The sequence below is a fragment of the Aethalodelphis obliquidens genome, unplaced genomic scaffold (genome assembly GCF_003676395.1).
Source record: "Aethalodelphis obliquidens isolate GAN/ISIS:26980383/991018 unplaced genomic scaffold, ASM367639v1 scaffold107, whole genome shotgun sequence".
Lineage (NCBI taxonomy): Eukaryota > Metazoa > Chordata > Mammalia > Artiodactyla > Delphinidae > Aethalodelphis > Aethalodelphis obliquidens.
Genome location: NW_020838051.1, coordinates 1,595,656 through 1,613,023, shown reverse-complemented (window position 1 = coordinate 1,613,023; position 17,368 = coordinate 1,595,656). Strand labels below are relative to the sequence as shown.

The following is a 17,368-nucleotide window of genomic DNA, read 5'->3' as shown; positions in this document are numbered from 1 at the left end:
ACCTCAATACATAAGGCAACTCCTAACAGCTATAAAAAAGGAAATCGACAGTAACACGAAAATAGTGGGGGATTTTGACACCTCACTTCCACCAATGGACAGATCATCCAAAATGAAAATAAATAAGGAAACAGAAGCTTTAAATAACACAAAAGACCAGATAGATTTAATTGATATTTATAGGACATTCCATCCAAAAAAAGCACATTACACTTTCTTCTCAAGTGTGCACAGAACATTCTACAGGATAGATCACATCTTGGGTCATAAATCAAGCCTCAGTAAATTTAAGAAAAATGAAATCATATCAAGCATCTTTTCTGACCACAATGCCATGAGATTAGAAATGAATTACAGGGAAAAAAACGTAAAAAACACAAACACATGGAGGCTAAACAATACGTTACTAAATAACAAAGAGATCACTGAAGAAATCAAAGAGGAAATCAAAAAATACCTAGAGACAAATCACAATGAAAACACGACGATCCAAAACCTATGGGATGCAGCAAAAGCAGTTCTAAAAGGGAAATTTATAGCTATACAAGCCTACCTTAAGAAACAAGAAAAATCTCAAATAAACAATCTAACCTTACACCTAAAGGAACTAGAGAAAGAAGAACAAACAAAACCCAAAGTTAGCAGAAGGAAAGAAATCATAAAGATCAGAGCAGAAATAAATGAAATAGAAACAAAATAACAATAGCAAAGATCAATAAAACTAAAAGCTGGTTCTTTGAGAAGATAAACAAAATTGATAAACCATTAGCCAGACTCATCCAGAAAAAAAGGGAGAAGACTCAAATCAATAGAATTAGAAATGAAAAAGGAGAAGTTACAACAGCACCGCAGAAATGCAAAGCATCCTAAGACACGACTACAAGCAACTCTATGCCAATAAAATGGACAACCTGGAAGAAATGGACAAACTCTTAGAAAGGTATAACCTTCCAAGACTGAACCAAGAAGAAACAGGAAATATGAACAGACAATCACAAGTAATGAAATTGAAACTGTGATTAAAAATCTTCCAACAAACAAAGGTCCAGGACCAGATGGCTTCACAGGTGAATTCTATCAAACATTTAGAGAAGAACTAACACCCATCCTTCTCAAACTCTTCCAAAAAATTGCGGAGGAAGGAACACTCCCAAACTCATTCTATGAGGCCACCATCACCCTGACACCAAAACCAGACAAAGATACTACAGAAAAAGAAAATTACAGACCAATATGGCTCATGGATATAGATGCAAAAATCCTCACCAGAATACTAGCAAACAAAATCCAACAACACATTAAAAGGATCATACACCATGATCAAGTGGGATTTATGCAGGGATGCAAGGATTCTTCAACATATGCAAATCAATCAATGTGATACACCATATTAACAAATTGAAGAATAAAAACCATATGATCATCTCAATAGATACAGAAAAAGCTTTTGACAAAATTCAAAACCCATTTATGATAAAAACTCTCCAGAAAGTGGGCATGCACGGAACATACCTCAACATAATAAAGGCCATATATGACAAACCCACAGCAAATATCATTCTCAATGGTGAAAAACTGAAAGCATTTCTTCTAAGATCAGGAACAAGACAAGGATGTCCACTCTCACCACTATTATCCAACATAGTTTTGGAAGTCCTAGCCACGGCAATCGGAGAAGAAAAAGAAATAAAAGGAATACAAATTGGAAAAGAATAAGTAAAACTGTCACTGTTTGCAAATGACATGATACTATACATAGAGAATCCTAAAGATGCCACCAGAAAACTACTAGAGGTAATCAATGAAGTTGGTAAAGTTGCAGGATACAAAATTAATGCACAGAAATCTCTTGCATTACTATACACTAATGATGAAAAATCTGAACGAGAAATTAAGGAAACACTCCCATTTACCATTGCAACAAAAAGAATAAAATACCTAGGAATAAACCTACCTAGGGAGGCAAAAGACCTGTATGCAGAAAACTATAAGACACTGATGAAAGAAATTAAAGAGGATACCAACAGATGGAGAGATATACCATATTCTTGGATTGGAAACATCAATATTGTGAAAATGACTATACTATCCAAAGCAATCTACAGATTCAACGCAATCCCTATGAAATTACTACTGGCATTTTTTACAGAACTAGAACAAATCATCTCAAAATTTGAATGGAGACACAAAAGACCCCCAATAGCCAAAGCAGTCTTGAGGGACAACAACGGGGCTGGAGGAATCAGCCTCCCTGACTTTGGACTATACTACAAAGCTACAGTAATCAAGACAATATGGTACTGGCACAAAAACAGAAACATAGATCAATGGAACAAGATAGAAAGCCCAGAGATAAACCCATGCACCTATGGTCAACTAGTCTATGACCAAGGAGGCAAGGATATACAATGGAGAAAAGACAATCTCTTCAATAAGTGGTGCTGGGAAAACTGGACAGCTACATGTAAAAGAGTGAAATTAGAACACTCCCTAACACCATACAGAAAAATGAACTCAAAATGGATCAGAGACCTAAATGTAAGACTGGACACTATAAAACTCTTAGAGGAAAACATAGGAAGAACACTCTTTGATGTAAATGACAGCAAGGTCTTTTTTGACCCACCTCCTAGAGTAATGGAAATAAAAACAAAAATAAACAAATGGGACCTAATGAAACTTACAAGCTTTTCCACAGCAAAGGAAACCATAAATAAGACGAAAAGACAACCCTCAGAATGGGAGAAAATATTTGGAAATGAATGAACAAAGGATTAATCTCCAAAATATATAAACAGCTCATGCAGCTTAATATTAAAAAAACCAACAACCCAATCCAAAACTGGGCAGAAGACCTAAACAGACATTTTTCCAAAGAAGACATACAGATGGCCAAGAAGCCCATGAAAAGCTACTCAACATCACTAATTATTAGAGAAATGCAAATCAAAACTACAATGAGATATCATCTCACACCAGTCAGAATGGCCATCATCAAAAAATCTAGAAACAATAAATGCTGGAGAGGGTGTGGAGAAAAGGGAACACTCTTGCACTGCTGGTGGGAATGTGAATTGGTACAGCCACTATGGAGAACAGTATGGAGGTTCCTTAAAAAACTACAAATAGAACTACCATATGACCCAGCAATCCCACTACTGGGCATGTACCCAGAGAAAACCATAATTCAAAAAGACACATGCATCCCAATGTTCATTGCAGCACTATTTACAATAGCCAGGTCATGGAAGCAACCTAAATGCCCGTCGACAGACGAATGGATAAAGAAGATGTGGTACATATATACAATGGAATATTACTCAGCCATAGAAAGGAATGAAATTGGGTCAACTGTTGAGACGTGGATGGATCTAGAGACTGTCATACAGAGTGAAGTAAGTCACAAAGAGAAAAACAAACATCGTATATTAACGCATATATGTGGAAGTTAGAAGAATGGTACAGATGAACCGCTTTACAGGGCAGAAATTGAGATACAGATGTAGAAAACAAACGTATGGACAACAAGGGGAGAAAGCCGGGGTGGTGGTGGTGGTGGTGGTGTGATGAATTGGGTGATTGGGATTGACGTGTATACACTGATGTGTATAAAATTGATGACTAATAACATGCTGTTTAAAAAAATAAAATTAAAGAAACAAGAAAAAGTACAATAAAAAAGGGCAGAGAACCTGAATAGCTTCCCAATGAAGGCATACAGATGGCCAATAGGCACATGAAAAGATGCTCAACATCACAAAAATGAAAAAAAACTAAAAACAAAAAAAACTATAGTCCAGTATAAAATTAAAATTTTTTAAAAAGTGAGTAAGTGACTCCCATGAGTGAGAGCGCAGTAGATAAGACTCCATGCTCCAAATGCAGGGGGCCCAGGTTTGATCCCTGGTCAGGGAACTAGATCCCACATGCATGCCACAACTAAGAGTTCACATGGGGCAACTAAGAGTTTGTGTGCCACAACTAAGAAGCCCATGAGGTGCAACTAAGTAGGCCACCTGCTGCAACTAAGGAGCCAGCAAGCCACAACTAAGGAGCCCACGAGCCACAACTAAGACCTGGTGAAACCAAATAAATTAATTAATTATAAATAAATAAAAACTGAGTGAAGTGAAATATTTATAGTGTTGAGAGAAAAACCCCACCAACCTACAATTCTATAGCCTACAAAATCATCCTTTAAAAGGGAAGGAGAGAGCTTCCCTGGTGGCACAGTGTTTGAGGGTCCACCTGCCGATGCAGGGGACATGGGTTCGTGCCCCGGTCCGGGAAGATCCCACATGCTGTGGAGCGGCTGGGCCCGTGAGCCATGGCCGCTGAGCCTGTGCGTCCGGAGCCTGTGCTCTGCAACAGGAGAGGCCACAACAGTGAGAGGTCCGCATAGCGAAAAAAAAAAAAAAAAGGGAAGGAGAAATAAAGACTTCCTCAGACAAACAAAAATTGAGGGAATTGTTTCTGGTAGACCCGCCTTGCAAGAAATGTTTTTAAAAGTTCTTCAGAAAGAAGGAAAATTACATAGGTCAGAAATTCAGATATACGTTTTAAAAAGGAAGAGCATTCGAGAATAACTGAAGATAAAACAAAACTTTTATTTTTCTTATTGTTAATTGATCTAACAGGTAACAGTATATTCAAGATAATAACAGCAACAATATATTTAATTGTATGTGTGTGTGGGTGTGTGTGGGTGTGCACACAACAGCACTAGCAATCAACCGTGTATAATCGACATCTACAGACTTCATGCAACCACAGCAGAATACACATCCTTCTGAAGTTCACATGGAGCATTCACCAAGATAGATCACATTCTGGGCCATTAAACACACCATAACAAATTTAAAAGAATAGAAATCACACAATGTCTGGTCTCAGTGAAATTAAACTAGGAATCAACAACAGAAAAATAGCTGGAAAATCCCAAAATAATTGGAGATTAAACAGCACACTTCTAAATAACACATGGGTCAAAGAATAAATCAAGAAATATTTTTTACTATTTTGAACTAAATGAAAATGAAAACACAACTTACCAAAATTTGTGGGATGCAATGAAAAGTGTTCAGGAGATTTAAAGCATTGAATATATATATTAGAAAAGAAGAAAAATCTAAAATAAATCATCTAAGCTTCCATCTTAGGAAACTAGAAAAAAAGAGCAAATTCAACCCAAAGTAAGCAAAAGAAAATAAATAATAAAAATCAGAGCAGAAATCAATGAAGCTGAAAACAGGAATGAATAGAGAAAGTCAACAAAAACAAGAGCTGGTTCTTTGAAAAGATCAATAAAATTGATAAGGCTCTAGCCAAGCTAACAAAGAAAAAAGAGAAAGATGCAAATGACCAATATCAGAAATTAAAAAGAGGACATTACTACAGATCTCACGGATATTAAAAGGAAGGAATATTTTGAGCAACTCTATGCCCACAAATGTGATAACATAGGTGAAAGTGACCAATTCCTTAAAAGACAGAAGCTGCCAAAATTCACACTAGAAGAGACAATCTGAATAGGCCTCTATGTATTAAAGAAATCCAATCAGTATGTAATAACCTTCCAAAAGAGAAACCACCAGGTCTGGATAGGTTCACTGGTGAATTCTACCAAACATTTAAGGAAGAAACTAGACCAATTCTCTACAATCTCTTCCACAAGATAGAAGCAGAGGGAATGTTTCCTAACTCATTCTATGAGGCTAGCATTACCCTAATACCACAACCAAACACCTTATAAGAAAGGAAAACTAGAGACCACTATCTCTCATTAACATAGATGCAGAGCTCTTTAACAAAATATTAACAACTGAAATCCAACAATGTATAAAAAGAATTATACACCATAACCAAGTGGGATTTATCCCAGGTAAACAGACTCACAGATATAGAAAACAAACTAGTGGTTACTAATGGAGAGAAGGAAGGAGGGAGGAGCAAGTAAGGGATAGGGGATTAAGAGATACAAACTATTATGTATAAAATAAATAAGCTATGAGGATATATTTACAATGCAGGGAATATAGCCAATATTTTATAAGTATAAATGGAGTATAACCTTTAAAAACTGTGAATCACTATATTGTACACCTGTAACATATAATACTATACATCAACTATACTTCAGTTTTAAAAAACAAAAAATAGAATAAAATCAATTAATGTAATCCATCACATCAACAGACAAAAGAAGGAAAATCACATGATCATATTAATAGATGTAGAAAAAGCATTTGATAAAATCCAATACCCATTCATGACAAAAACTCTCGGCAAACTAGAAATAGAGGGGAACTTCCTCAACTTGATAAAGACTATCTACAAAAACCCTACAGCTGGGCTTCCCTGGTGGCACAGTGGTTGAGAGTCTGCCTACCGATGCAGGGGACACGGGTTCGTGCCCCGCTCCAGGAGGATCCCACATGCCGCAGAGTGGCTGGGCCCGTGAGCCATGGCTGCTGAGTCTGTGTGTCCGGAGCCTGTGCTCCACAATGGGAGAGGCCACAACAGTGAGAGGCCCGCGTACCGCAAAAAAAAAAAAAAAAACCCTACAGCTAACATCATACTCAATGGTGAGAAAATTGAAGTTTTCCCACTAAGATCAGGAATAAGGCAAGGATGTAACCTCTCACCATAGCTTTTCAACATTGTACTGGAAGTCCTAGCTAGTGCAGTAAGACAAGAAAAGGAAATAAAATGTATACAGATTAGGACTTCCCTGGTGGCGCAGTGGTTAAGATTCCGCCTGCCAATGCAGAGGACACGGGTTTGAGCCCTGGTCTGGGAAGATCCCACATGCCGCAGAGCAATTAAGCCTGGGCACCACAACTACTCAGCTTGCGCTCTAAAGCCCACGAGCCACAACTACTGAGCCCACATGCCACAACTACTGAAGCCTGTGCACCTAGAGCCCGTGATCCACAACAAGAGAAGCCACCGCAATGAGAAGCCCGCGCACTGCAACAAAGAGTAGCCCCCACTCGACACAACTAGAGAAAGCCCACGCACAGCAATGAAGACCCAACGCAGCCAAACATAAACAAATACATAAATTTTAAAAAATGTATACAGATTGGGGAGGAAGAAATAAAACTGTTTTTCTTCACAGATGACATAATCATCTATGTGTAAAATTTTAAAGAATTGACCAAAAAAACCTCCTAGAATAAGCAATTATAGCAAAATTGCAGAATACAAGGTTAATTAATATACAAAAGTCAATCACTTTCCTATATACCAGCAATGAACAAGTGGACTTTGAAATGAAAAACATATTACTGTTTACATTAGCACGCCCCAACAAATAAAATACTTAGGTATAAATCTAACAAAATGTGTACAAGATATATGTGAGAAAAACTACAAAACCCTGATGAAAAATATCAAAGAACAAAATAAATGGAAATGTATTTCATGTTCACGGATAGGAAGGCTCAACAGTGACAAGATGTCATTTCTTCCCAACTTGATCTATAGATTCAATGCAATCCCAACCAAAATACCAACAAGTTATTTTGTGGCTAATGATAAACTGATAGTAAAGTTTATTTGAAGAGGGAAAAGACCCAGAATAGCCAAATCAATATTGGAGGAAAAGAACAAAGTTGGAAGACTGGCACTACTCAACTTCAGTACTTACTGTGAAGCTACAGTAATCAAGAAGGTGTGGTATTGGTGAAAAAATGGATAAATAGATCAATGAAATGAAATAGCCCAGAGACAGACCCACATAAATACAGTCAATTGATCTTTGACAAAGGAGCAAAGGTAATACAATGAACAAAGATAGTCTTTTCAACAAATGGTGCTGTAACAACTGGACATCCACATGCAAAAAAAGGAATCTAAATACAGATCTTATACTCTTCACAAATATTAGCTCAAAATGGATCATAGATCAAAATGTAGAACACAAAAGCATAAAACTCGTAGAAGATAATATATGAGAAAACCTAGATGACCTTGGGTATGGCAGTGACTTTTTAGATACAACACTAAACACACAAACCATCAAAGACACAACTGATAAACTGGACTTCATTAAAATTAAAAATTTCTGCTCTGCAAAAGGCCATGTGAATGGAATGAGAAAAACCACAGAGTGGGAGAAAATATTTGAAAAAGACAAAACTGATAAAGGACTATTATCCAAACTACACAAAGAACTCTTAAAACTCAACAATAAGAAAATGAACAACCTGATTAAGAAATGCAAAAAAGATCTGAATAGACACCTCACCAAAAAAGATATACAGATGTTAAATAAGTAAATGAAAAGATGTTCTCCATCACATGTCATCAGGAAATTACAAAATAAAACAACAATGAGATACCACTATACCCCAATTAAAATGGCCAAAGTACAAAATACTGACAACATCAAATGCTGGTGAGGATTTGGAGCACCAGGAATTCTCATTCATTGCTGGTGGGAACGCAAAATGGTACAGCTACTTTGGAAGACTGTTTGGCAGTGTCTAACAAAGCTAAACATACTCTTAACATATGATCTAGCAATCACACTCCTTGGTATTTACCAAACTGAACTGAAAACTTATGTCCATACAAAAACCTGCACATAGATGTTTATAGCAGCTTTATTCATAATTGCCAAAACATGAATGCAACCAAGATGTCCTTCAGTAGGCAAAAGGATAAACTGTGGCACATCCAGACAACGGAATATTACCCAGTGCTAAAAAGAAATGAGCCAACAAGCCATGGGGTAACCTTAAACATACTACTAAGTGAAAGAAGCCAATCTGAAAAAGATACATACTGTATGATTCCAATTACATGACTTTTTGGAAAAGGCAAAACTATGGAGACAGTAAAAAGATCAGTGGTTGCCAGGGGTTGGGTGGGGGATAGATGAATAGGCAGAGTGCAGAGGATTTTTAAGGCACTGCAACTGTTCTGTACGATACTACAATGGTGGATATATGTCATAATACATTTGTCCAAACCCAAGGCATGTAAAATACCAAGAGTGAACTCTAACGTATTAAAGTATGGACTTTGGGTGATAATAACATGTCAATGTAGGTTCATGGACTGTAAAAAATGTACTACCCTGGTGGCAGACGTTGATAGTGGGGAGGCTGTGCGTGAGTGCGTAAATGGGAACCTTTGTACTTTCTGCTCAGTTTTGCTGTGAACGTAAAACTTCCCTTAAAAATAAAGTCTATTAATTTTTGAAAATGTTAAAATTTACGGTATTCCAGAAATTACATATTTTACAACTATTTAAACTTAGGATGGAAAATTTTAGATGTCAGCTTAAAAATCTGTAAGAAGGTGTATAGTTTTTCAAAATCCTTTTTGGGATTGTGGGGAACAAAGAGTGAAGACTCTTAGTCTAAGAACGGTTTTCAACAAAGGCCTCAGCATCCGCTAGGAAGCATTTTTGGAAATCTGTAGGGCATCTTTAGTTGTCACTATGATTGGAGGCAGCAATTGGCATTTAGTGGGCAGGGTGCCAACAATGTTAAACATCTTTTTTTAAGTATTTATTTTATTTATTTATTTGTTTGGCTGCACCGGGTCTTAGCTGCGGCATGCAGGATCTTCGTTGCAGCATGCAGGGGTCTTTAGTTGCGGCATGCAGGGGTCTTTAGTTGTGGCATGTGGGATCTAGTTCCCTGACCAGGGATCGAACCCAGGCCCCCTGCATTGGGAGCATGGAATCTTAGCCACTGGACCATCAGGGAAGTCCCTAAACAACTTGCTATGTGTGGGGCAGCCCCACATGAGAATTTTCTAACATCCTGTAAGATTTCTGAATGTCTCTGCATAATTATTTTAAATTATTTGAATCTAGACCCTAATTTTGTTTTACATATAACTGCAAAGTATTTCTAGAACAGCTGTGATAAATGCTGAATTTCAGAGGAAGGCAACTACTATATACATCAAAGGAAGATTGTTCTTTGTCATGGGATTTGAGCTACCATGCCCCTGTAGAAATCTGCCTACACACAGGTGGTTGGAGATTCTGTTTAACAGACTAGGAATCAAATAAAATTAAATTAGTGGAGACACATGAAATATAGGCTTACACTGAATTTTTAAAAATCTTTATTATTTTTGGCTGTGTTGGGTCTTTGTTGCTGTGTGCAGGCTTTCTCTGGTTGTGGCAAGCGGGGGCTACTCTTCGTTGCGGTGTGTGGGCTTCTCATTGCAGTGGCTTCTCTTATTGCGGAGCACGGGCTCTAGGCACATGGGCTTCAGTAGTTGTGGCTCACAGGCTCTAGAGCGCAGGCTCAGTAGTTGTGGCGCACGGGCTTAGTTGCTCCACGGCATGTGGGATCTTCCTGGGCCAGGGCTCGAACCCGTGTCCCCTGCACTGGCAGGCGAATTCTTAACCACTGTGCCACCAGGGAAGCCCGGCTGACACTGAATTTTATTTTTTTTATAAATTTATTTTTTTTATTTTTGGCTGTGTTGGGTCTTTGCTGCTGCATGCTGGCTTTCTCTAGTTGTGGCGAGCGGGGGCTACTCTTCGTTGCAGTGCGTGGGCTTCTCATTGTGGTGGCTTCTCTTGTTGCAAAGCATGGGCTCTAGGCATGTGGGCTTCAGTAGTTGTGACACATGGGCTCAGTAGTTGTGGCTCACAGGCTCTAGAGCTCAGGCTCAGTAGTTGTGGCGCACGGGCTTAGTTGCTCCGTGGCATGTGGGATCTTCCTAGACCAGGGCTCGAACCCGTGTCCCCTGCATTGGCAGGCAGATTCTTAACCACTGTGCCACCAGGGAAGTCCCTACACTGAATTTTATTAATAGGGTGGTTAAAAATATTTCACAGTAGACTTCCCAGGTGGTGCAGTGGTAGAGAGTCCGCCTGCCAATGCAGGGGACACGGGTTCGTGCCCCGGTCCGGAAAGATCCCGCATGCCACGGAGTGGCTGGGCCCGTGAGCCATGGCCGCTGAGCCTGCGCGTCCGGAGCCTGTGCTCCGCAACAGGAGAGGCCACGACAGTGAGAGGCCCGCCTACCGCAAAAAAAAAAACCAAAAACAAATAACGCATCTAGTTGTCGCTACCACGTTTTCTCCACTTGTCCCAACATTCTCATATAGGCTGGTGGGAAGATCACCACACAAGGAAGGTTCTGTGCTCTGGCTTTCGTGTGCCCTTCACTTCATTCAAGTCTCTGCACAGGTGTCAACACTCCAGAGGGTCCTCCCCTGACCTCCATACCTGAAATGTCCCTCCTTGCCCCACCAGCCACTCTTTCCCCTTACCCTATTTTACATTTCTTCATAGAACCCCTACCTCTGCCTCCCCTTCAGACTCTAAGTGTCTGCCTCCCCTTCAGACTCTAAGTTCTCTGGAGGACACAGTCTGCTTCGATCATGGCTGCATTCTCAGTGTACAGAAGAATGCCTGGCACATAGTAGGAGCTCGAAAAATAGTTGTTAAGTGAAGGAATCATTCAGTAAATCAGAGAAAGCATTGTCGCCTAGTGACCTGGACAGCTACTGATATTACTTTACTGCTTTCTCCAATTTACCTGAACGTACTGAAAGTCACATTTTTCCTTTGCCTTTACTTTTGATGTGCTAACCCAGGGCCAGGGCAGTGTTCCCGTTAAGTGTTGCCTACACCTAACCACCTCCAAACTTGGGTTGCCAAAATGACCAAAGCCCAACCACTGCAGAGGTCTCCCCAGGACCCCAGCAGCTTAGGACCAGACTCCAGGTGGTAGTGCTCATGCAAGAAATGATTTTCCGCTCAAAATAAAGGGAAATGAACTGCCTCGTATCACCTCTTCCTTCTGGAAAGAACTCCATTCAATAACCACATGGTCACCATGCTTGGCAAAATCTGCAAAAGATTCCTCTCAAATATACAAAAAGTAGTTTTAAACTTGTAGAAGATAACTATATATATATATATATATATATATATATATATATATTTGTGTGTGTATGTGTGTGTGTGTGTGTGTGGTACGCAGGCCTCTCACCGTGGTGGCCTCTCCCGTTGCGGAGCACAGGCTCCGGACGCGCAGGCTCAGCGGCCATGGCTCACGGGCCCAGCTGCTCCGCGGCATGTGGGATCCTCCCGGACCGGGGCACGAACCCGCGTCCCCTGCATCGGCAGGCGGACTCTCAACCACTGTGCCACCAGGGAAGCCCAACAAAATATTTTTAAAAACAGATATGTAGTCTCTTACCATCACCTTTTTCCCTCACGGTAGAGGTCTAAGGGTTGATGGTGTCTAGTTCATGTAATGCCAAAAAAATGATTATAGTGAAAGGAAATGGTGTTTCCAGAAGCTACAGAGATGAGACCCAGGTCTTGCAGGTCAGAAACTTTCCCTTTTACCCAAATTGAAATCTGTAGGCCTTTTGGAAGAAGAAAATTTTATGTCTAACTGCCCTTCTCTCTCCACAAGCTTATGAAATCAGTCAGTTCCTTCATTGTAAACCAAGATTACCTGGGTATATAAATCTCTATTTCTTTAATACACAGCACATAAATTCAACTAATTGGGACTGCTGTAAGCCACTACCATTAGCACAACATGGTCCTAAGTACTGTGGGTCACACCAAGGAAACAGACAATGACCTTACTTACCATTAATCATCCTGAATCCCCTCAGGTCTCTAAGATTTGAAATCAGAATAATATTGCTTTTCTCCTAACCCTCTAGGAAATTTCAGAAACAGAAATTGGATCATGCCTCAAACACAAGAAGGCATAAATGGAGAACATGAAGCAGTTACCCTTGGTGGTATTATTCGTCTTTCTCTGGGAATCAATGGTTTATAATCTGAGGACGTAATTTCCCCTATGGTTTTTTAAATATTTTAAATTTCACGCAGTGAACAAGCGACGCAATATAGGCTGAACTGGGAGCATTTACAATGTGAGGTGTTAATGATGGAAGTCTGAAAGGGGTCCTTTTCAGGAAGCACATTATACAAGAGTTTTCTAGACAAAGACAAAATGCACTTCTTACCTCCTACCAACAAGTAGCTGTTGGGAAACAGTGTTTTTGCTTGCATAAGTGCCCTTGCGTGACCTGAGTGGAAGAGGTCAAATATTCCATCTGCGTATACTCTGACAGGTCTGTCAACTGTGGAAGAAAGAAAACATCATCAACAGAACTGCAGAATAAGGAATCCCAGTCACCCGATCCTTCCATCAGTACAGCACTGTAATAAGGTTTACCTGGAGAAAACACAATGTCTACAAACCATCAGTTTCATATTAGTGCACGAAATTAACTTTACCAAGAGGTTCTTCTAAGGACATCGAAGCAGAGTAAAAACGTAACAAAATTAAGATTGACCCAGAACACACATTTTTAGCCGCACAGCACTGGGGAGTTTTCTTGATCCAGAGTAGAGTCTCAGGTGGCTGAGCTGGCAGATTCAGACACACCAGACATAACCAAAGGGTTGACAGAGTCAGCCCAGCAGGAATATCGAGGTACGAGTGACTGAGGAGCTCAATGAAAAGGACAAATGACTTTATCCTCGAGTCTGGCAGTCCTGAACTAAGACCCAGAGTCCTATTCCCAAAGGCAAAGACACAGCTGTGAACCTCTTCCAAGTCACCATGGCAGCGTAAAATCAGCCTTGGTAGGAGTATTTACACCACAGAGATTGGCAGATACTCAAATCAGGGCTTATTTCCCCTGGAGGGCCAGTTGTTAAACATTTACCAGCATACACTGCACAAAGGTCACTCCCTATTCTCTTTGGTATCCTAAGACATGGGGCGGGGTGTACATGCCCCAAGGGGAGGAGTGTCAGGGAGCAAAAGTTACGTGGGGGGGTGCTCAGGGTTGGAGGTGAGTGACCCATACTACAGTCATTCCTAGGGAGAAGGGTCAAGAGCAAATCGGCCACAAGAGACATTCTCACTGTGGCATACAGTGCTTGGGAAGTGCTATTTCTTGAGGAAGAGGGACACACTTCACCAGAGCTTCCCGGGAGCCAGGAGACTGCACTAGGAACCGCAGGATGACACTTTTGCTGAGTCAGCCAAAGACCCATTTCCCCCCCCCCCCCGCCCCCGGCAAGAGGGAGACATAGGGAGGTAGAGGGGCTGGGTGCCAACTTTTACTTTTACACCATTTTGGATTCTCAGCAAAGGAACTAGAAAATGAAAATATGGCGAACGACAAACTAAACGTGGCAAACTGAACACACACACACTTAGCTCCACTTCCGCTCTAACACCACAAGAATTACAGAGAAAGAATTAAAAAGGGATAATCCCGCAAGGGCAGAGGAAACAAGAAAGGCAATGAGAGTGGATTAGAGATGTCAACAACATTTTGGAAAGTTGATTGTCAAGTGCTGAATATCTACAGAGAACAAGAATCAGAGGTGGGGCAGGTAGGGAAAGGGATTGCTGGTTGGTTTGTTTTACGAGCCTAAGAGTCCTACTAACTTTTTAAACTAGATGCACGTATTATATTGATGTTATAAATTTTAAAAAAAGAAATCAATGCACCCTTCTGTTGAATGATCTTTAAGGTTCAGATTTAAAACTGTGATTATTTCTTGATGTAATACAACCTCGTTAAATTAGAACATAAATTGAAAGGCATATTACATTAATATATTCAGATGGTACAATGTTTCTAATAAATTAAATTTCTCTAATAAACAAAACTCGAGAGACTTTCTGTCAGATAGGGAATTACAATTATTCCCAATTATACACCGTTTTGAACAAAGAGAATTGCCTTCACAGGATTATACTGTATTCTAAATAAGGCACGGTAAATAGAAAATACTTTGAAATAACAAACTGTCTAATGAGGGATCCTTGGTTTCAAAGCTCTTATTCAATTTGAATTCAATTGAGGAAAATTTGTTTTAAGATATAAACCCCAGGGGGAAGCAGGTGGCAGTTTTGCAGAACTTTGTGTTATTGATTCAGAAGTGATCAAGATAAATAAATTCAGGAAGCAGGGAGGAAAGAAAAGTAAAGAAAGACGATATAATTACTGAGAAAAAAGGCCATTTAGTAAATTTGTGAAGAGTATTTGTGGAGTTGATTTTGCAGTAAGCTCACTTTTTAAAATTGTGGTGTGTCAGCAATTTCTAGACTGGGAAATTCTGCAGGACCAAAAAAAAAAATCCCTCATCTCTTCAACAAGTAAACTTCAAGAAAAAAAAAGAAGAGGGAAAGAGATAGAGGGGGGGACTTGGAGATTAAAAGATATTTAAAAAACACCTCAACATATTGTAATATATAGACATTATTTGGATTTGGGTTCAAACAAACTATAAATAAATGATGACATAAGATAACTGGAAATTGGAACACTGGATATTTGATGATATTAAAGAATTGCTGTTAATTTTTTAGGTGAGATAATGATATAGTGGTTATGCCTTAAAAAAAAAACGCAGAGTTCTTATTTTTTAAGACATATATACACAAGTATTTATGGATGAAATAATAGGAAGCCTGGGATTTTGTTTCAAATAATTCAACAGGAGAGAGTTGACGAGGGAAGGCTACAGGATGGTGGTTGTTAGGTATCGGTGATGGACACATGAAGGTTCATTATATTGTTCTACTTTTGTGAATGTTTGAAATTCTCCATAATATTTTTTAATAGACTGTGGCTTTGTAAGTTAGTTGGTACGTTTAGTTGTTTTACTCTTTTGTTCGAGGTTTTTCTGGACATCCTTTTAGGCATCTGGGGACTCTCTAGAGGGTCTGTGCTGGGAACCAGCGGCCTGTGAAGCTAGAGGTTTGGCAATGATCAAAAGGTGAAGCACACCTATTCCATGGCCATGGTGGAGAGACCTTAAGGTAGCTCCCACTGACCCCACACCTCCTGCTGTTCACACTTTTGTGAGATCCCCTCCCTTTGAAGTGGGAGTGGAACCCATGCCTTGCTTCTAACCAGGAGAATATGACAAAGGTGATAGATGTCTCTCCCACGGTTATGTTATAGTATATAAGACTCCATTTTGCTAGCAGACTCATTCTTTCTTCCTTGGTGGCTTTGAAGAAGCAAGCTGCCATATTTTGAGAGGGCCATGTGGCAAGGAACTGCAGGTGTCGTCTAGGAGCCGAGGGTGGTCTCTGGTTGACAACCAGCAAGAAGCTAGATCCTTGGTCTTAGAGTTACAAGGAAATAAATTCTGCCAACAACCTGAGTGAGCTCGGAAGCAGATCTAGCAGATCCACCAGTCAAGCTTCCAGATGAGAACTGAGCCCTGGGTGACACCTTGAATGCAGCCTTGTGAAACCCTGAGCAGGAGACTCAGCTAAGCCAGGCTTGGACTCCTGATCCATGGAAACTGTGACACAATGAATGTGCAGTGTTTTAAGCCATTAGGTCTGTGGTAATATGTTACATAGCATCTCACACCATATACAAAAATTAACTCTAAATGGATCATAGACCTAAACGTAAAGCTAAAACTACAAAACTTCTAGAAGAAAACAGGAGAAAATCTTAGTGACTTTGAATTTGACAAAAATTTCTTAAATAGGAACCAAAAAGGACATGGTATAAAACAAAAAAAAAGTTATATGTTAAACCTCATTTAAAACCTTTACTCTTCAAAAGACATTTTTACACAAATGAAAAGCAAGTCTTAGGGAGAAAATATCTGCAAAATATGTATCTGATATAAGACTTGTATCTGGAATACATAAAGAACCCTCAAAACTCAATACTAAGATAAACAACTCATTTTTAAAAGGGCAAAAAAGGGCTTGCCTGGCGGCGCAGTGGTTGGGAATCCGCCTGCCGATGCAGGGGACACGGGTTCGTGCCCCGGTCCGGGAAGATTCCACATGCCGCGGAGCGGCTGGGCCCATGGGCCGTGGCCGCTAAGCCTGCGCGGCCGGAGCCTGTGCTCCGCAACGGGAGAGGCCACAACAGTGAGAGGCCTGCGTATCGGGGGGAAAAAAAAAAAAAAGCTACAGAAAGGGCAAAAAAATTTCAACAGACATTTCACCAAAGACAATAAATAGATGAATGGCAAATGAGCACATGAAAAGATCCTCAATACCATTAGTCATTAGGGAAATACAAATTAAAGCAACCCTGAGATACTGCTTCATACTCACTAGAATGACTAAAAACTATGGATCATACCAAGTGCTGATGAGGATATCGAGCAACTGGAACACTCATACACTGCTGCTGGGAATGTAAATGGTACAAATACATTGGAAAGCAGTTGGGCAGTTGGTTAAAAAGTTAAACATACACATACCATACGGCAAGATAGGAGGCAGTCACCAACTACAGTACATCTCAATTCACATTTTTGTAGGGCATGTTATGGCGTTTCTTGGTATTGTTTCAGATTCAGGCAACAATAAAAGGGTGATTATTCGTTTTTTATTATGGCTCTTAAAATGC

At 39.8% G+C, this 17,368-nt stretch overlaps 1 protein-coding gene across 1 annotated transcript in view; it reads right to left on the bottom strand.

Annotated features, from left to right (window-relative positions):
• The window catches only part of PCYT1B (phosphate cytidylyltransferase 1B, choline), a 129,557-nt gene that overhangs the window by 72,392 nt on the left and 39,797 nt on the right, over positions 1–17,368 (bottom strand). The window contains exon 3 of the mRNA XM_027096707.1: positions 12,977–13,093. Coding sequence (XP_026952508.1) covers positions 12,977–13,093 — 117 coding nt within the window. The remainder of the gene's footprint in view (positions 1–12,976; positions 13,094–17,368) is intronic.